At 45.5% G+C, this 21,418-nt stretch overlaps 1 protein-coding gene across 1 annotated transcript in view; it reads right to left on the bottom strand.

Annotated features, from left to right (window-relative positions):
- Positions 1-419: 419 nt before the first annotated feature.
- The window catches only part of CRTAP (cartilage associated protein), a 35,238-nt gene continuing 14,239 nt past the window's right edge, over positions 420-21,418 (bottom strand). The window contains exons 5-7 of the mRNA XM_061395762.1: positions 8,129-8,274; positions 7,117-7,200; positions 420-1,435 (exon numbers count right to left, since the gene is read on the bottom strand). Of these exons, the coding sequence (XP_061251746.1) occupies positions 1,382-1,435; positions 7,117-7,200; positions 8,129-8,274 (284 nt within the window). The 3' untranslated portion in view covers positions 420-1,381. The remainder of the gene's footprint in view (positions 1,436-7,116; positions 7,201-8,128; positions 8,275-21,418) is intronic.

Raw genomic sequence — 21,418 nt, 5'->3', positions numbered from 1 at the left:
AAGGTTCTGTCCTGAGACCCACCTCCCCAGGTTTCTGCTCTGCTGTCATGCTCTCCGTGACAGCTTCCCTGACCACCCTATTTAAAACCCCAGCAGGGCACGAAAAGCCTGGGTCGATCCAGAGGGATGGGGTGGGGAGGGAGGCAGGAGGGGGTTCAGGATGGGAGGACACATGTGCACCCATGGGTGATTCACGTCGATGGATGGCAAACACCACCACAATATTGTAAAGAAATGATCCTCCAATTAAAATAAATTAATTCAAAACAAAACACTGCAGCCTTGGGACTTCCCTGGGGGTTCACTGGTTAAGACACCACACTTCTAATGCCAGGGGTGTGATCCCTGGTGGGGGGACTAAGATCCCACATACGGCACCACCAAAAAATTAATGAAACAAACAACCCTACAGCCTCATCTGCAAGCTTCCTTACCCCTCACTGCTTTATTTTTCTCCATAGCAATGATCACCCTCCGAGGCTTTGTGTGTATTTATTCTTGTTCACCTGTTGTCTGTCTTTCCCTGTAGAATGCAGGCTCTGTGAGGACAGGGTTGTTTTTTTTCTTTCTGTTTTGCTGTGCAGTGTCTCCAGTGCCCAGATGGAGGCCTAGCACGTAGTGGGTGCTCAGTAAATATTTGTCGAAGAGTCAATGAAACTAGACTCCCTCTCCTTCCTTCCATTTCCAACTCTGAGACTAACGGCTGAGCACTGTCCTCAAAGGGGAGCGACCGGCCACTGGAAGACTTTGGACACGCGAAAGCATTAGGCAAAAGTCACAGGTCTGTTCTCCACGCTGTTGCCCCAACTCTGTTCTCAACGGGTGCCAGCAATGATGCAGGTCAGATGGTGCGCAGACCGTTCTGAAGAGAAGCTTAGCCTTTGTCCCACCATCTTTGCTGGATCAGGGGATGGGGAGAAAGGAAACCAAAATGGGGGAAAGCAGAAAGGCCAGAGTAGGTTTTTATAATTACCATCTTTCAGGAGCATTTTTCTTATTTAAAAAATAATACTGCTTTTCTGGGGGGAAAAAATTCCATGGAAAACTTTCCTTCTAACCAAAATGGTGAGAAAGGCAGGTATAAAAATGGAGAAGGCAGGTGTGAAGATGGAGAGGCAAGTGTGGTCATGGGGAGGCGGGAGTGAAGATGGAGAGGCGGGTATGAAGATAGAGGGGCAGGTGTGAAAGTTGGGGGAGGCAGCTGTGGGCACGGGAATGCAGGCTCACCCCTTGTTAGCTGTAGCGAGAGACAGGGGCTTCCCTTTCACTTCACAGAGAGAAGAGAAGGCTCTGAGGTATCAACAGCCTGGACTATTAGGAAAAGGAAGACAAAGAATCGTGTTTTCTGAACATGGAAGGAACAGCTCTCTGGCTTCTGGGGCTAGCTGGTCTCCTCCAACTCCAGCAGGTCATCCACGTATTCCAGGACCTCTCCCTGCAAAAGAAACAGGACACCTCCATTAGGCGGCTACCTGACCTTCAAAGTGTTGGTGAACAGAGACTGTTTCCAAGAGGCCACTGCCACCCGCCCTCGGGACTGGAGCAGCCTTTTCCCTGCTGCCCTCGGGCCCAGAGGACCTTACTTCTTCTGGGGGAGACATGGCTTCCACGTCATGTGAACTTGGCGTCAAGTGCTCCGAGACCCCCACAGATGGCGTGTGAAGCGGGGGGCCCAGCACCCTCTGAAAGATCCTGCTTAGCGCCCCCTTCTCTGTGCATCCCTCCCTTACCCCTCCCGCCTCCCATCAGCAGTTACACCAGAGGGAGACCTTCTGTCTGTGGCCCTTCTGCCTTGATTACCAGACCATGAGCTTTTTCAAGGACCAGCACCTGGGCTCAGGTTCTTTCCTAGAGCCTGGCACACACAGGTCTCCATAAACGTGCTACAGGAAGGATGGCCGACTGTGTGGACACGTGTTACTGCTGCTGTAGCTGAAGCTGCCACGCACTTTCTGATCTTCTTTGCATTGGTTTCTCTCCCACAACGCACTTGACCACCCCCCACCCAAGCCCTTTACTGCAGAGAAAGAGTGAATGACCAAAAAGGCCCAGTTCCCCTGCCCTGGGGTCAGCCCAGGCTGACCTGCATAGCTCCTCCTTTGCCCCTCAGCTCCTTTCCCAAAAGCGCTCCCTCAGTCAGTCACTCCAGCAAATTCTAATCTATTTCTTTGTCGATTACAAATGGGCACTCGCCACCTACCACCACAAGGATTAACTCAGGTGCTGCTACAGCTACTGACCTTCAACACTCCCTGAAAGGAGTTCAGGGCAGAGAGCAGAAATGAAGCACTCTGTGCTCTGGGAAAGACCGGCAGACCAGGGCTTCAGATACTTAAGATTTTATGAGCCAATTTTATGAGCCCAATTCTTGTATCTCTTCATTTCTAGAAAAGCACTAAAATCCTTCATGGTGACTAAAGACTAGCAGAAAGCTTCTGTGAAGAATACGTGCTTTTGATTGCGTGTACTTCCACTTTACCACAATCACATTTATACTGATGACCGGCCCCCTTGCTTCATTAGAGCAGTTTCTCAGAGCGATCTGAAATGCTGTCGCCCGGGTTATAGTCCTCATTTTGCCCCCAACAAAACTTAACTCTCAACTCTAATGCTGTGCAGTTTTTAAAAGTTAACATCTTTTAGACTTTCCCAGAGCAAACAATTATCCGAACCTGAAACCTGAAACATCTTGTTGCAGTTTATAAACTTTCTGAAACGGTAACAGGGCCTCTGCAAAATTTTTAACCAGTGTGCAAACTTCCAGGTATTCTTACACACATTTCAAGCCCAGAAAGCTATGAAGAACAATACCACAGATATCAGTAGACTGTATTGATACTTTGTTTCAAGGTAGCATTTGGTCCTTTGAAACTTTTAAGGCTTAACTAAGAATTTTGTTGTGTTAGTTACAGTTTATTTCAAATTATGACTTGCCATCATTTGATCTATAATTTAAAAAAACAGGTCATTCTTTAGAAGTTATTTCACAATTCTAAAGCCTTGATTAATAACCTAATTACTCTGGGATCTTCAGTGGAGCCCTTTATCTTGAGAGCACCAAGTTCAAGAATCCTAGGAACTGTAAAGCCTGGAAGAAGCCTGGTCAGTTCACCAGATGGTTACTAGGTAGCTGTGTGACTTTCAGTAAGTCACGCTACCTTTCTGAGTTTGGTTCCTCATCTGTGACATGAAAGAGCTTTACTGTCTCATAAAGGGGCTCTTCTTGTTCTAATACTTGTGATTGTTCTAGGTCTATTCACAGATAAACATAATCTTACACACAGAAACTTCTGAGGAATATATACACACCAAAAAAAAAATTAGAACTGATAAACAAGTTCAATAAGTTTGCAAGATTACACTATCAATATACAAAAACCAACAGTATGTCTATATACCAGCAAGACACACAACTAGAAAATTAAAAAAAAAAGGAAAACAATTCCATTGAAGGTACCCAGACAACTGAATAAGGAGAATCTTTTCAATAAATAGTGCTGGAACAATAGCATTTCCACATGCAAAAGAATGAAATTGGACCACTGCCTCATATCATATGGAAAATTAACAAAAAGTAGATTATAGATAAAAATGAAAGTTAAAACTATAAAAACTTTAGGGAAAAAAACACAGTATATTTTAGTGATCCTGGATGAGTTTCTTAGATGTGACACCAAAAGTAACAAGAAAAAAATTGGTAAGTTGGATTTCATAAAAATCTAAAACATTTGAGCTTCAAGAGCAAAGTGAAAAGATAACCAACAGATTGAGAGAAAATGTTTGCAATTAATGTATCTGACAGGGGACTTTATAACCAGAATATATAAAGAACTCTCACAACTCAACAATGAAAAGACAAATAGCCCAATTTGAAAATGGGCAAAGGAAAACAAAAACATTCCTCTCTTAAAAAAAAGTGGGCAAAGGGTTTGAATAGAATCAATACTTCTCCAAAGAAATACACAAGTGGTTAGTAAGCATGAGAAAAGATGCTCAACATCATCAGTCAATAGGGAAATGCAAATGACGACCGCAATGAGGTACGTCACACCTACTTCACACCTATAGTAAAACAGACAGACAGACACACACACAAAGAAAGACAGACGCTACAAATGTTGATGAAGATGAAGCAGATTAGATCTTTCCTACATTGCTGGTGGGAAATGCAAAATGGTTCAGCCACTCTGGAAAACAGTCTGGCAGTTCCTTAACAAGACAAACACAGAGTTACCATGGGACCCAACCATTCCACTCTTAAGTATAAAAGAATCAAAAATTTTTACCCAAACAAAAATCTGTACACAAATGTACACAGTATCATTATTCAAAGTAGCCAAAGAGTGGAAACAACCCAAACATCCAACAGTCAAGGAATAGACACCATGTGGCATGTCCACACAGTAGAATATTATTCAGCAATGAAAAGGATTTTTTTTTCATGTAACGTGATCCATGTTACAACGTAGCTAAACTTGGAAAACATTATACTCAGTGAAAGGAGCTAATCGCAAAAACCAAAATCCATTTGATTCCACTCATAGGAAACATCCAGAACAGGCAGATTCAGAGACAGAAAGAAGATTAGTAGTTGCGAGAGGCTGGGGGCACAAGCTGTGTGGACAGAGGGGAAAGAATGTAAAGTAACAACTAATAGGTTTTGGCTTTCATTTGGGTGAGGAAAATGTTCTCAAATCTGATAGCTGCATGAATGTGCAACTTTATGAATACGCTAAAAGCCACTGAGTTGTACACTTTAGAAAGGAAAATTGTATGGTACATGAGTAGTATCTCACATACCAGTTTTCTGTTCTAGAAAAATGTAACAAGGGAAACTGCTCATATCAGTGTTAAATGGAAAAACTCTGATGTATAATTACCATCAGGTTTATGGTGAATATATTAATATATCGGAAATACATGGAAAAAACAGGAAGCATAAACACCAAAATCTCAATAGTAGTTTGCCTTTAAATAATCAGGAACCCAATCCATCCCCGTTTTCCTGAATATAATTTTCTCTACTTCTTAAACCACAGCAGCCAAGCTAGTTTGTGTCTGGCCTGTTTTCCTTCCTTTTCAGCATCCTTGTGATCTTATCCCAGGATCTGCCTCCAGAGAACCCAACACAAGACACAAGGCATGTGCGTCACTTCCTACCCTGTAAAGCACTTCCACGTCCAAAGTGGTATCTTCTTCTTCCAACCCTGCAAGGTCAATGTCATCAGCTGCATTTTGCACAAAAGAATTGAGGCTCAGGGCAGCTAAATGCATGGCAGTGGTCCATCCAACTCATGTTAATTCGTCCACAAAAAACAAATATCATGATGACATTTTACTTACAGGTGCTTCACTGAAAACTGGGGCAGAGGAAAGAGCAGACATGGAGGCTCAGGGCTCTGGGTCTGGCCGAGCAGCTTCCAGACTTTCCTGCTCCCCAGGGTTCCTCTTCTATGAAGTGAAGGGTCAGCTGAGAACAAGCCCTCAGCTGTCTTCCAACTCTGAAGGATGGTGAGTCCTCAGCTGTCTCAGAAAGCATTCCATGGTCTGTTCCAAACACGTCTCTTTAAATGTTACTCCTGCATGCATGCTCGGCCAGTCATGTTCGACTTTTTGCAAACTGTAGCTCTCCAGCTCCTCTGTCCATGGGAGTCCCCAGGCAAGAATACTGGAATGGGTTGCCATGTCCTCCCCTAGGGAATCTTCCCAACCCAGGGATTGAACCTGCATCTCTTACGTCTCCTGCACTGGCAGGCAGGTTCTTTACCCACTGAGCTACCTGGGGAGCCCAAACGCTAACCCCGATGATGGCTTTTCTGTGACTAGACTGCCCCAACACAGAATGACTGCCCCGTAACCAGCAGAGTCTCCATCAGTAAAGGAATCAGCTGGGTAAGACTTAATCAGGAATTTCAAGAAAATCCCAGAGAAGGATAAAATGCTTAACTCATAAAAAGACACACACACACACAAATGGACAGAAAAATTGGGATGTGGGTTTCCCAGAGTCTTCAGAGTGCTGAGTAATTGAATACTCACTGTTTTTATAAAGTTAAAAAATGAAGCTTGTTGCTCAGACACAAAAAGAAATGCAATTATGCCATTTGCAGAGACATGAATGGACGTAGAGATTTTCATACTAAGTGAAGTAAGTCAGAAAGAAAAAAACAAATATCGTATATTAATTCATGTATGTGGAACCTAAGAAATGGTACAGATAAACCTATTTGCAAAGCAGAAATAGAGACACAGACATAGGGAACAAAGGTACAGACACCAAGGAGGGAAGGGCCAGGTGGGAGGAATTGGGAGGTTGAGATTGACATAGATACACTATTGAGACTTATGTATAAAATAGGTAACTAATGAGAACCAGCTGCATAGCACAGGGAACTCAATGCTCTCTGGTGACCTAAACGGGCAGGAAATCCAAAAAAGAGAGGATAAATGTATATATATGGCTGATTCACTTTGCTATATAGCAGAAACTAACATAACACTGTAAAGCAACTATATTCCAATACAAATTTTTTTAAAAAATGATGCCTGGGAGCTTCCCTGGTGGCTCAGTGGTAACGAATCCACCTTCCAATGCAAGAGACATGGGTTTGATCCCTGATCCAGGAACATCCCACATGTCATGGAACAACTAAGCCCGTGTGCCACAACTATGAAGCCTGTGCTCTAGAGCCCCAGAGCCTCAACTACTGAGCCCACTTGTCCTAGAACCCGCTCCAAAACGAGAGAGGCCACCACAGTGAGCAGCCCGCTCACCACAACTAGAGAAAAGCCGACACAGCAACGAAGGTCCAGCACAGCCTCAAATAAATAAATAAACAAATAAAGCAAAAACGATGCCTGGATGGCGCCTGTGACGGGTGACTAAAGCATGGCTCCGAACTCTGCCAGGAAACGTGGTGCTTCAGCCTGGGTTTCCTAGAAGCCCTTCTTGTCCAGGTCAGTCCACTGATGCATTAAAACACTCACAGAAACCGTGTTTCCCAAGCCCTCTTCTGGATCTCATTTCAGGAATGACGGGGCCTCCCAGTGACTTTTCACAAAGACGTGAGGAATATTTTTCTCTCAGTCAGTCGTGTGCTAAACATGAAAGCTCACCTCATCGTCATCCATGAGATTCTCCTTAGCAAAGTCATACAGCTCTTTCTGGAGCATGGTCACATTAAAGAACTGGACTGCTTCCTGTTCAGACACAAACAGAGAACAGTGTATACATACAGCCAACCATTTAACAGGAAAACTGGCGTGCAGAGGGAATGAGGGGTTGCGGTTTCTCTGGTGAGGGGATGATGAAAATATGCAAAATTTAATAGTGGTTAACAGCCATGCAGTGCTGTGAATACGCGAAAATCTCTGAATTGTGCACTTCGAATGCATGAACTTTCAACTATATGAATTATATCTCAATTTGAAAAACAGGGGCCAATTCCGAGTGAATGAAAGAGAAATGTATGTGTGTGTGTCTCAACAGTGAGGTTGAAGGAAGATGTATGTACAGCAAACCAGGACAGCCGGCACAAATCTCAGTGAAAATACAACTTAAGGGCACATGAGAAAAGATCCTCTGAAAGTGATAAATAATCCACAAGTTTCCCTGAGCACGTGCAAAACTGTGTGTGTGCATCAAAAGAATGAAATGATGATCCATCCATAAACAACCCTGCCATGGAGTTGTTAATAACAACAACAACAAAATATATATATATAGTATGAGAGTAACAAGGGAGGCCTTCATGATGAAATTCTTAGAAAACACAAAGCAAGTTGTAAAACAGTATGTAGGATCCCATTTTTGTAAAAATAAAGAATTACATGCTGCATATACGCCAAACATACAGCTTTACCACAGCTTGAGACAGAGAAAACATAAAATCAAGAGGCAGTGTCAATTCCTAACTGAAATGTTTCTGTAATGCTTGAAATTTCAGCAGAGTTTGTGGATTTAGAAAAGAGAACAAAGGGGTAAAGTGTTAAAAGACAAAAAAGCGACAGAAGCAAGTTGAGATTGCCTTATTTCTGAAATAGCCGTTCTCTTCAGATGCCAAGCTGTCTCCCGGAAGTGCGATAAAGACGAGAGCGGAAACGCGATGGCCGGTGCGCCGGCGCTCACCGGTCTGGGCTGGAAATGCTCGTCCGCCAGCGCCCACTTGTCCCTGTGGTACTGATAGTACACCAGGTTCTGCTGCATGACCTTGTCGCTCTGGTCAAAGAGCAGGTAGCTGACCGCGCAGGGCGCCGCATTCTTCAGGTCGTTCACTGTGGGCGGAAGAGAGAAAACAGGAACAGGAAGTCAGCCAGCCTCTCAGGAGAAGAACAGTTCTCCGGTGAAGACCGGCTTCCGGAAGAAAAAGATCACCAACAAGCCCCCTCTCCAAGCCCCTCCGACGGAACTCCTGCAATGACGGGAAAAAAAACAACCTCAGGGATGAACAGGCCGTAGACAGGATCTCCAGGGAAAAGTGGAATCCATTTGTGAAAATGACGTAAGTTCCTCGGTACACAGAGGCCAAGGCAGAAATAACTAGTCAGTCCCCGTCAGGCCACCGTGACCTGGGCTGGTGTCACATCCCTGGGGCCTGAGCAGGCCTGCGTCTGGAGGCTGGACTCTCATGGGTCTGACGGAGGACGGGCAAGCAAATGAGACCCCCTGGACCTGTACTGCCCACTCCCCTCTTGATGGGACCCCAATCTCCAGAGCCAGGCAGGCCCACAAAAAGCCACAAGAAGCCCAGGGCACCCAAAGATCTGTGGATCCTCCTGGGCTGGAAGAGCTTCGTAAAGTCACCTGGTCTCCCCTCCTCATGTCCTGGTGCTGGGCTCCCACCTCCACCCTCCTTCCTGAGAGTCGCCCCCACCTATGGAGGAGGTGCTCCCTCAGCAGAGCGGTTTTCCAGATGCTGAGATTTCTCCATGGGGGCAAAGGGAAAGGGAAGAAGGAATGAGACACTGGACCCTGGGCGTTTCTTCTGGCACATTCCCCTCTCCTTGACAACCCAGGAACAGGACCTCCCTAAGGCTCTGTCTGCCCAGGTAACCAGATCTGGATGTGAAGTGGTGCTGTCGCCTCGTGGCCTTTTCCCATAACTACAACTCTAAAACCCCCACTTAAGGCCATTTCCCGTTCATCAACCCTGCAAGGACTGGAAATGACACCTACCTTCAAGAAATGTACTGCAGTAGGCTATGAAAAAATATTCAACACGGGGCCGACTTTCAAAAAGCCAACTTCAAAAGGTAAATCTCATTCATACTGTTTTTTAAAAAGTAATGGAAAAGCTGCTCCACATGACTCAGTTCAGTTCAGTCACTCAGTCATGTCTGAGTCTTTGCAACCCCATGGACTGCAGCACATCAAGCTTCCCTATCCATCATCAACTCCCGGAGCTTGCTCAGACTCATGACTACTACTATATGTATGTGACATATATCCATATGACTACTAGAGAAAGGCAAATCAAAAATGCAAGGAGGAATCGCCCCACAGCCGTCAGCATGGCCATCAGCAAATGGTCTGTATACAGACAACAAATGCGGAGGCAGAGTGCAGCAAAGACAATCCTCCAACCAGGTTGTTGTGAAAGTAAATTGGGTATCAGGCACTCTGGAGAACAGTGTGGAAATTCATTAAACTAACAATAGAACTAGCATATGATTGGGCCACCCCAGTCCTGGGCATGTAACTGGAGAAAACCAGAATTCCAAGAGACAAGTGCACCTCTGATTACAACAGGCAAGACAGGGAAGTCACCACAATGTCCATCAAAAGATCAATGGAAAAAGAAGAGATGCCACATGTTTACAACAGAACATTACTCAGCTATACAAAGGATAAAATGGTGCCACTGGCGGCCACACTGACAGACCCAGACATGATCATACCAAGTGAAGTCAGTCACACTGGGAAAGGCAAATGGTATACGAGATCACTTAGATTTGGAATCTAGAAAATAATAAGAATTAATTCATTTATGCAACACAAAGAGACTCACAGAGTTGGAAAACAAACTTATGATCACAAAGGGGAAATTAGGGCAGAAGGGATGAATTAGGAGGTTAGGATTAACAGTTGCACTCTTTTATATATAAAACAGATAATCAAGAGGGACCTACTATACACCACAGGGAACTCCATGAACACACTGTAAAACTACAGGGATAGGATCTGAAAAACAATACATCCACGTGTGTGCATAACTGAACCAATTTGCTGTACAACCCCAACAAACACTGTAGTATAAGTCAGTTCTATTTCAGTTCTATTTTAAATTTTTTAAAATTACATTTAAAAAAAAAGCAGTGCCCACCATATTGCCCTCAGGGCATGGGGACCCGGGCTGGTGTCACATCCTTACACCCTGAGAGGCTTGGGTCTCAAGACTGGACTCTCACGGGGCTGAGGGAGCTGGGGACTACATGCCATCAAAGCAGAGCCCCTTGGACCTGTAAGGACTGGTCCCCTCTGGATGGGACCACAATCTCCAGATGCAGGCGGGCCCTTCAGAAGCTACACGAAGCCCAGAGCATCCAAAGACTGGTGGGCCCTCAGGCTGGAAGAGCTTCCAAAAGCCAGCAGGTCTCCTGGACGTGTCCTGGTGAAGGAACTCAGCACCAACCTCGGACGACATCACCCTCAGCAGAGTGGTTTTGCAGGGTCTGGGATTTGTCCGTGGGGAGAAGGGGTAAAGGAACGAGACACAGGCCCCTGGGCATTTCTCCTGGCACCTTCTGCTCCCTTGACAACCCAGGAATTGACTGACTTTCCTGAGGTTTTGGCTGCCCAGGTGATCAGACCTACGTGTGAGGAAGCGCTGCTGCCTGTGGCGGTTCCTCATTACTACAACTTTAAAACCAAAGTTTATGGACACTTCGCCTTCAATAACCCTGCAGGGCTGCAAATGACACCTGCCCTCAAGAAATGCCCTGGAGTAGGTCACAGGAAAAAAAGTCAAACAAGGTGGACTTTCAAGAAGCCTGCTACAAAATGTAAATTTCACCCATACTGTTTGAAACAAAGTATGAAAAAGATGCTCTAAATGGCTGTTACTAGACAAATGTCAATCAGAACTGCAAGGAGGTATTAACTTGCACCAGCCAGAATGGTCATCAGGAAAATGTCTACAAACAGTAAATGTGGAGACAGGGTGGAGCAAAGGAAACCCTCCTACAAAGTTCTTGTGAATTTAAATCTCCAGGAACTCCGGAGAACATCGTGAGTTCTTTCAAAACTACTGAATAAATATAGAGTGGGCATATGATTTGGCCACTCCACTCCTGTACAAGTGGAGAAAACGGAATTTCAAAAAACACGGGTATCCCAACATTCGGTGCAGCACTGCTTACAACACCCAGGAATGGAAGCCACAGCAGTGCCCATCGTTAGATGAACAGAAAATGATGTGGCCCATGTATACAATGGAGGAGTACTCAGCCATAAGGAAGGATGAAATGATGCCATTGGCAGCCACCTGAATGGACCTAGACACGATCATACTAAGTGAAGCAACTCAGACTGAGAAAGACAAATATTGTATGAGATCACTTACAGTTGGAACCCAAAAACTGATACAAATAATTTATGTAACACAAGGAGACTCACAGGTTCAGAACCAATGTATGATTCTATAAGGGGAAATTGGAGTGGGAGGGATGAAGTAGGAGGTTAGGATTAACAGATACACTCTCATATACATAATATAGAAAATAAAAAAGGACCTATTGTACAGCACAGGGAACTGTGAAATACTCTGATAACCCATAAGGGAAAAGGATCCAAAGCACAATACATCTATGTGTGTGCATCACTGAACCAATTTGCTGGACACCTCAAACAACATTCTCCTTGACAACCCAAGAACTGATTTTCCTGATGCTCTGGCTGCCCAGGTGAGCAGACCTGCACATGAAGTGGTGCTGCCTCCTTGTGGTCATTTCTCATTACTACAACTTTAAAACAGGCTTTTATGCACATTGTTAAGTCAGTGGGCTTTAGGAAGCATCACTACGAACAAAGCTACTGGCGGTGATGGAATTCCAGTTAAGCTACTTCAAATCCTAAAAGATGATGCTGTGAAAGTGCTGCACTCAATACGCCAGAAAATCTGGAAATCTCAGCAGTGGCCATAGGACTGGAAGAGGTCAGTTTTCATTCCAGTCCCAAAGAAAGAACGCCAAAGAATGTTCAAACTACCACTCAATTGCACTCATTTCACACGCTAGCAAAGTAATAGTCAAAATTCTCCAAGCCAGGCTTCAATAGTACGTGTACTGAGAATTTCCAGATATTCAAGCTGGATTTAGAAAAGGCAGAGGAACCAGAGATCAAATTGCCAACATCCGTTGGATCATAGAAAAAACAAGAGAGTTCCAGAAAAACATCTACTTCTGCTTCATGGACTACACCAAAGCCTTTGACTGTATGGATCACAACAAACTGTGGGAAATTCTTCAAGAGATGGGAATATCAAACCACCTCACCTGCCTCCTGAGAAATCTGTATGCAGGTTGAGAAGCAACAGTTAGAACCAGACATGGAACACAGACTGGTTCCAAATTGGGAAAAGAGTATATTAAGGCTGTATATTGTCACCCTACTTATTTAACTTATATGCAGAGTACATCATGCGAAATGCTGGGCTGGATGAAGCACAAGCTGGAATCAAGATTGCCGGGAGAAATATCAATAACCTCAGATATACAGATGACACCACCCTTATGGCAGAAAGCAAAGAGGAACTAAAGAGCCTCTTGATGAAAGTGAAAGAGGAGTGAAAAAGCTGGCTTAAATCTCAACATTCAAAAAACTAAGATCATGGCATCCAGTCCCATCACTTCATGGCAAACAGATGGGGAAACAATGGAAACAATGAGAGACTTTATTTTGGGGGCTCCAAAATCACTGCAGATGGTGACTGCAGCCATGAAATTAAAAGATGCTTGCTCCTTGGAAGAAAAGCTATGACCAACATAGACAGCATATTAAAAAGCAGAGACATTACTTTGCTGACAAAGGTCTGTCTAGTCAAAGCTATGGTTTTTCCAGTAGTCATGTATGGATGTGAGAGTTGGACTGTAAAGAAAGCTGAGTGCTGAAGAATTAATGCTTTTGAACTGTGGTATTCGAGAAGACTCTTGAGAGTCCCTTGGACTGCAAGGAGATCAAACCAGTCAATCCTAAAGGAAATCTACTCTGAATATTCATTGGAAGGAATGATGCTGAAGCTGAAGCTCCAATCCTTTGGCCACCTGATGCAAAGAACTGACTCATTGGAAAAGACCCTGATGCTGGGAAAGACTGAAGGCAGGAGGAGAAGGGGACAACAGAGGATGAGATGGTTGGATGGCATCACTGACTTGATGGACATGAGTTTGAGCAAGCTCCAGAAGTTGGTGATAGACAGGGAAGCCTGGCGTGCTGCAGTCCATGGAGTCGCAAAGAATTGGATATGACTGAGCAACTGAACTGAACTTGCCTTCAACAATCCTGCAGGGCTGGAAATAACACCTGCCTTCAAGAAATGCCCCAGGGAAGGTCAGAAAAAAAAAATTCAAATAGGTCCAACTTTTAAGAAGCCAATTTAAAATTTCAATCACACTGTTTGAAAAGAAAAAACAAAAGAACAGTGGTAAAAGTGCTCCACAAAGCTATTATTAGAAAAATGCAAATCAGAACTGCAAGAAGGTAACAGCTTACATCAGTCAGAATGGCCATCAGCAAAACATCTATAAACAGTAAATGTGGAGACGGGGTGGAGCAAAGGGAACCCTCCTAAGCTCTGGAGAACAGTGTGGAGGTTCTTTTAAAACTGAAAATAAAGCAGGGAAAAGGATCCATGCCACTCCTGGGAGTATAATCTGAGAAAACTAAATTTCAAAAAACACATGCACCCCAACAGTGCAGCGTCCATCGACAGGTGATCAGAAAAAGATGTGGCACATGTATCCAGCGGAATGTTACTCAGCCAAAAGAGAGCGACAGCAATACCACTGGGAGCCATATGGATGCACCCAGAAGTGATCATCTGCAGTGAAGTCCATCAGACTGAGAAATACACATATCATATGGGCTTATCTACAGGTGGAATCTGAAAACTGATCCAAACAAATTCATATATGTAAAACAAAGACACTCACAGAGTCACAAAACAAACATATGATGCCCAAAGAGGAAATTAGGGCAGGAGGGATGAATTAGGAGGTTGGGATTAACATATATGCTCTCATATACATAAAACAGATAATCCAGAAGGACCTATTACATAGCACAGGGAACTGTGCTCAACACTGTAATATAAGGGAAGAGGATCAAAAAAACACATCCACAACTGAATCAAGATGCTGTATACCTAAAACATACTCAATAGTAAAATTCTACTCCATCTAAGATAAAATATTAAAAAACCCAGTGCCTGCCGTATTCCCCTAGGGCTTCGGGGCCCTGAGCAGGCTAGGGTCTGAAGATTGGACTCTCATGGGGCTGAGGGAGCTGGGAGCTGTGTGCCAGCAAAGCAACACCCCTTGGATCTGCAGTCCCTGGAATCCTACCTATTAGACCATAATCTCCAGATCCAGGCGGGCTCATTAAAAGCCACAGGAAGCCCAGTGCACCTAAAGATTGGTGAACTCTTCAAGCTGCAAGAGCTTGGAAAAGTCACCTGGTCCCTCCCCATGTCCTGGGGTTCCTACCACCAGCCTCCGAGGACAGCACCCTTAGCGCTGCGGTTTTTCAGGGGCTGGGATTTCCCCGCGGGGTAGAAGGGTTAGGGAAGAAGGAATGAAACACAAGCGCTGAGAGTTTCTTCTGGCACATTCTGCTCTCCTTGACAACTAGGGAACGCGACTTTTCTGAGGCTCTGGCTGCCCGGGTAACCAGACCTGGGTGTGAAGAAGTGCTGCCTCCTTGTGGCCGGTTCTCTTTACTACAGCTTTGAAACAGGCTAATGGACACTTGACTTCAATAACCCTGCAGGGCTGCAAATGACACCTGCCCTCAAGAAATGCCCTAGGGTAGATCACGGGGAAGAAAAGTCAAAACAAGGTCGACTTTCAAGAAGCCTGCTTCAAAATGTAAAATCAACTCTTACTGTTTGAAACAATAACGTATGAAAAAGATGCAATGCTCTAAACTAGACATCGGAGAAGGCAATGGCACCCCACTCCAGTACTCCTGCCTGGGAAATCCCATGGACGGAGGAGCCTGGTAGGCTGCAGTCCATGGGGAGGCGAAGAGTCAGACACGACTGAGTGACTTCACTTTCACTTTTCACTTTCATGCATTGGAGAAGGAAATGGCAACCCACTCCAGTGTTCTTGCCTGGAGAATCCCAGGGACGGGAGCCTGGTGGGCTGCCGTCTATGGGGTCACACAGAGTCGGACACGACTGAAGTGACTTAGCAGCAAACTAGACAAATGTGAATCACAACTATGAGGAGGTACCAACACACACCAGTCAGGATAGCTATCAGCAAAACATCTACAAACAGTAAATTCGGAGACAGGGTGGAGCAAAGAGAACCTTCCTACAAGGTCTTGTGAATGTGAATTGGTAATAGCAACTCTGGAGAACACCGTGAGGTTCTTTCAAAACTACTGAATAAAAATAGAGCGGGCATATGATTCGGCCACCCCACTCCTGGGTGTACAAGTGGAGAAAACTGAATTTCAAAAGACACATGCACCCCAACATTCAGTGCAGCACTGCTTACAACACCCCAGGAATGGAAGCCACCAGAGTATCCATCGTTAGATGAACAGGAAATGACGTGGCCCATGTATAAAATGGAATATTATTCAGCCATAAGAAAGGGGAGATGGTGAAGGACAGCGAAGCCTGGTGTGCTGAAGTCCATAGAGGCACAAAGGGTCGGACACGACCGGGCAAATGAATGACAATAAGAAAGGATGAAATGATACCATTGGCAGACATCTGGATGGACCTAGACATGATCACACTGAGTGAAGTAACCTGGACTGAGAAAGATAAGTATCGTATGAGATCACTTACAGTTGGAACCCCAAAACTGACAGAAATGAATTCATTTACATAACATAAGGAGACTCACAGAGTTTCAAAACAAATAGGATTTCCAGAGGGCAAATTAGGGCGGGAAGGATGAATTAGGAGGTTGGGATTAATAGATACACTCTCATATACATAATACAGAGGGTCAAAAAGGACTTCCTGTATAGCCAAGGAAATTGTGCAACACTCTAACAACCCTCAAGGGAAAAGGATCCAAAAAACAATACATGTATGTATGTGTATCACTGAGTCAAGTTGCTGTACACCTCAAACACAACACTGTATGTAAGTCCACATAAACTAAAAATTACATAAAAAAGGAAAAGCAGTGCCCACCATATTGCCCTCAGGCCGTGGGGACCCGGGCTGGTGTCACATCCCCGCAGCCTGAGAGGCTTGGGTCTCGAGACTGGACTCCCATGGGGCTCAGGGAGCTGGGGACTACGTGCCATCAAAGCAGTGCCCCTTGGACTTGTAGGGCCTGGTCCCCTCCGGATGGGACCACAATCTCCAGATGCAGGCAGGCTCTTCGGAAGCTACGTGATGCCCAGGGCACCCAACGACTGGAGGGACTTCTGGGCTGGAAGAGCTTGCAAAAGCCAGCAGGTCTCCTGGATGTGTCCTGGTGAGGGAACTCGGTACCAGTTTCAGATGACAGCACCCTCGGGAGAGTGGTTTTACAGGGGGCTGGGATTTCTCTGTGGGGTGAAGGGAAAGACGGGGTAGAATGAATGAGACACAGCCCCTGGGCATTTCTTCTCCCACACCGCACTCTCCTTGACAACCCAGGAACAGACGTTCCTGAGGCTGTGTCTGCCCAGGTGACCAGACAGGGGCGTGAAGTAGTGCTGCCACCTTGTGGCCTCGTCCCACAACTACAACTTATTTAATTAAAATAAACCCTGTTTACGGACCCTTTCTATTCACTAGGGGCCTCCCTGGTGGCTCAGAGGATAAAGCGTCTGCCTGCAATGCAGGAGACCCAGGTTCGATCCCCGGGTTGGGAAGATCCCCTGGAGAAGGAAATGGCAACCCACTCCAGTATTCTTGCCTGGAGAATCCCATGGATAGAGGAGCCTGGCAGGCCACAGTCCATGGGGTCGCAAAGAGTTGGACACGACTGAGCAACTTCACTTTCTTTCTTTCTCAAGAAATGACCTGGAGTAGGGCAAAAAAAAAAATCAAAACATGGCCAACTTCCAAAAAGCCAATTTCAAGAGGTACCTTTCACTCAGATGGCTTGAAAAGATTAAAAAAAAAAAAGTGGAAAAGATGCTCCACAAGGCTATTATTAGAGAAATGCAAATATGACCTGCAAGGAGATATCCCTTCACACCAGTCAGAATGGCCATCAGCAAAAAGTCTAGAAACAGTAAATGTGGAGATAGCTTGGGACACAGAAAACCCTCCTACGCTGCTGTCTGGAATGTAAATTGGTAAGAGGCACTCTGGAGAACAGTATGGAGTTTCTTCAAAAACCTAAAAACCGAGCTGGCATATGATCCCATCACCCCACTCCTGCGTGAATAACCGAAGAAAACCAGAATTATGAAAGACTCGTGCACCCCTATGGTTAGTGCAGCCCTGTTTACAACAGCCAAGACATGGAAGCCACCACAGTGTCCACTGCCAGACGAACAGAAAAAGAAGATGTGGCACATGTATGCAATGGAATATTACTCAGCCATAAAAAAGGGTGAGATGGTGCCATTGGTAGCCACATGGATGGACCTAGACACGATCAAACTAGTGAAGGAAGTCTGACTGAGAAAGACAAATATCATATGAAGTTGCTTACAGTTAGAATCTAAAAATTCAAACAAATGAATTAATTTGTGCAACACAAAGAGACTCACAGAGTTAAAAAACAAACGTATGATTCCCAAAGAAGAAATTAGGGTGGTACCCACTCCAGTGTTCTTGCCTGGAGAATCCCAGGGACAGGGGAACCTGGTGAGCTGCCGTCTATGGGGTCGTACAGAGCCGGACACGACTGAAGCGACTTAGCAGCAGCAGTGATGAATTAGGATGCTGGGATTAACAGATACACAAAAAGGACCTACTGCATAGTACACAGAAGCCTGCCCAACTTTCTGTAACATCTTATACAGGAAAAGGATCTGAAAAACAGCATAACTGAACCAAGTTGCTATACGGCTAAAACACAACACTGTAAATCTAAAAAAGGCAGTGCTTACCACATCCCCTTGGGCCTTGGGGCCCTGGGCTGGCGCCACATCCCTGGGGCCTGAGCAGGCTTTGGTCTCAAGGTTGAATTCTCGTGGGGCTGGAGGAGCTGGGGAGGATGAGCCAAAGAGCCCTTTGCACCCGTGGTGCCAAGTCTGCCCCAGATGGGACCACAGTCCAGATTCAGCCAGCCCCGTGAAAAGCTGTTCCAGGTCTAGTGCACCCAAAGATTGGTGGACCCGCTGGGCTGGAAGAGCTTGAAAAAGTCTCCCCGTGTCCTGGTGGCCGGTTCCCAACTCCAGCCTCCTTCAATTAGTTGTCCCACCTCTGGACAACAGCACCCTCAGCCTAGCCCTTTTGCAGGGGCTGGGATTTCTTCCTGGTGTGAAAGGTCAGTGGAAAGAAGGAATGAGACACAAGCCTCAGGCCATTTCTTCTCCTATATTCAGCTCTCTTTGACAACCCAGGAAAACTGGTTTAAGGCTCTGGATGCCCAGGTAACCAGACCTGGGTGTGAAGAAGTGCTACCACCTTGTGGCCACTTCCCATAACTACAACTTTAAAACCCTTGCTTATGGACACTTCCTGGGCTTCCCTGGTGGCTCAGAGGATAAAAAAATCTGCCTGCAAGGCAGGAGACTGGGGTTCCATTCCTGGGTTGAGAAGATCCGCTGGGGATGGGAATGGCAACCCACTTCAATATTCTTGCCTGGAGAATTCTATGGACAGAGGAATCCAACGGGCTACAGTCCATGTGGTTGCAAAGAGTCAGACATGACTGAGCAACTAACACACACACGTGGACACTTGCTATTCACAAATCTGTGGGGCTGGAAATGACATCTGCCCTCAAGAAATGTCCTGGTGTAGGTCTCGGAAAAAGAATTCAAAACAGGGCTGACTTTCAAGAAGCCAATTTTAAGAGTTACATTTCACTCACAGTGCTTATTTATATTCCCAAAAACAAAGATTTCTTGCAGAGCAGCAATAAATGCTGAAAATCTTGTTGTTTTAGCTATTTTGTCCTTGTCAGTTTCTGATACGCCCGGTGGTTTTTAGAGCAAGTAAAGGCTTCAGAGGCGTGAGCAGTGAGTTGCCAGAGCCTGGACGTATCCAGTGCAGTGCTGAACTCCAGTGTTCTGGCGTGTTGCCACTGAACCCAGCCTGCTCAGTGGTTGGAAGATTCACGTTTCAATGTCCATCACAATTAGCTCAGTGAAGTGCTGGCACAGCCTCTCATGAAAATGAAACAAAAATACCAGCTGTATTTTCATCCAACAGAACATGTAGAAGCTAAACCCAAGATCGGCAATGTGTTGATAAATGTTTGAATTGGGTGACAGTCACCCCTAGTCCATTGGGCTTCCCTGGTAAAGAACCTACCTGTCGATGCAGGAGAGATAATAGACCAGGTTTGATCCCTGGGTCAGGAAGATCCCCTGGAGGAGAGCATGGCAACCCGCTCCAGAATTTTGCTTGAGAATGCCATGGACAGAGGAGCCTGGCGGGCTACAGTCCATAGGGTCACAGAGAGTCAGACACGACTGAAGCAACTGAGGACACATCCCCTAGTTTATTATATCATCCTTTCTGTTTTTCAATTTTCAGAAATTTTTAAAAAAAGTACATAATTTTCTGTGATTCTCATTAAAATAAGATCTTTCCGAGTGTGGATAAATATAAGCCAGTAGTTAAATCTGGGGTCAGGTGAGAGGGGAGCAGGGAGATTAGAATGGGTGATGTGCTTGATGTTTTTCTGTATATCTCTGTGATGTTTATTGCACTAAACCTATACTACAAGGTTTTTTAGGGGAAAAAAACAGTTACCTTAAACCAGGTACTTATTTTTAAAAAGAAGGCTCTTCATAAGCAAAGACATTGTCCGGTAGAAGACCGCCCCTCCACACTAGAATGCAGTCAACAGCTATTTGCTGGAACATGCTGTGAGCTCGGTGCTGCCCAGCAGGGAAGCGTGTCCACACATTATATAGTAGTAGACTCTCGTCCTCTCTGCTAAAGAATCCTTTACCAGACAGTTCATGCCAGGCTGACAGTGGCAAATAAACTCACCCTTCCCTCCACGAAAGGGGACACGAGAAAGACACCTCTTTAAAACAGCCCTCGGCCTCCTGCTGGTCTCAGAAATGTCCCAACCAAGGGGCATTTCGGGCCATTTCATTGCACATTTAGATGGGGTTCAGGCTGGTGAAGGAGATCAGCCCTGGAATTTCTTTGGAAGGAATGATGCTAAAGCTGAAACTCCAGTACTTTGGCCACCTCATGCGAAGAGTTGGCTCACTGGAAAAGACTCTGATGCTGGGAGGGATTGGGGGCAGGAGGAGAAGGGGACGACAGAGGATGAGATGGCTGGATGGCATCACTGACTCGATGGACGTGAGTCTGGGTGAACTCCAAGAGTTGGTGATGGACAGGGAGGCCTGGCGTGCTGCGATTCATGGGGTCGCAAAGAGTCAGACACGACTGAGAGACTGAACTGAACTGAACAGGCTGGTGAAGATCAGGTTCACTGCTGAGAGAGGCCAGTTACCTTCCTCAGAAAAACATGGTGTAAATGTCAGTATCAGAGACTTTTTAGGAACAAAGGAATCATCTTGATTAGCAGCAAAAGTTTAAATTTTTTAGTTAAAAAATTAAAATAGAGAAAGAGAGAGGGAATGAAGCAAAATTTTTCTCTTTCCTTTTTTGACCTTCAGCAGGCAAGGCCTCTGGTGTGTCCTGGAGAGGAGATGAGGTGGGATCACCCGGTAGGTGGGCAGGTGTCTGCTGTGGGCAGAGGGAACTCCACAAAGAACAAGATGCTCACAGCGGGGGAGGAGCCTGTGGAAGCCAAAGTCACCTCTCAGTCCTCCAAGACATCCCCGAGGCCCCATGACCTGCCACCCCTGAGTCTGAAAGACAGCCTCAGGGAAGCTAGTCAGACTCCTGCCCACAGACCAGATATGGCATAAGGAGAGCAGAGTCTTCCGCATAGCAAATGACCCCAGTAACTTCCCGTGCTCATCACTGAACCGCCAGGGCACACGCTGCTCAAGCAAGTGGCCCCCGGCAATCTTGGTTACAGGGAAAGAAAGGAAGGCAGGAAATTCGGGCTTTGAAGTCTGAATTCCTTTCTCTCTCTCCCATGTGAGCCCTTTGCCCGTCTGGAAGGTTCTGATCGAGAAACTCCAAGTTCA

The sequence above is a fragment of the Bos javanicus genome, chromosome 22 (genome assembly GCF_032452875.1).
Source record: "Bos javanicus breed banteng chromosome 22, ARS-OSU_banteng_1.0, whole genome shotgun sequence".
In the NCBI taxonomy this organism is placed as follows: Eukaryota; Metazoa; Chordata; class Mammalia; order Artiodactyla; family Bovidae; genus Bos; species Bos javanicus.
Note: the sequence above shows the minus strand (reverse complement) of the source record. Positions and strands in the feature narration are given on the sequence as shown.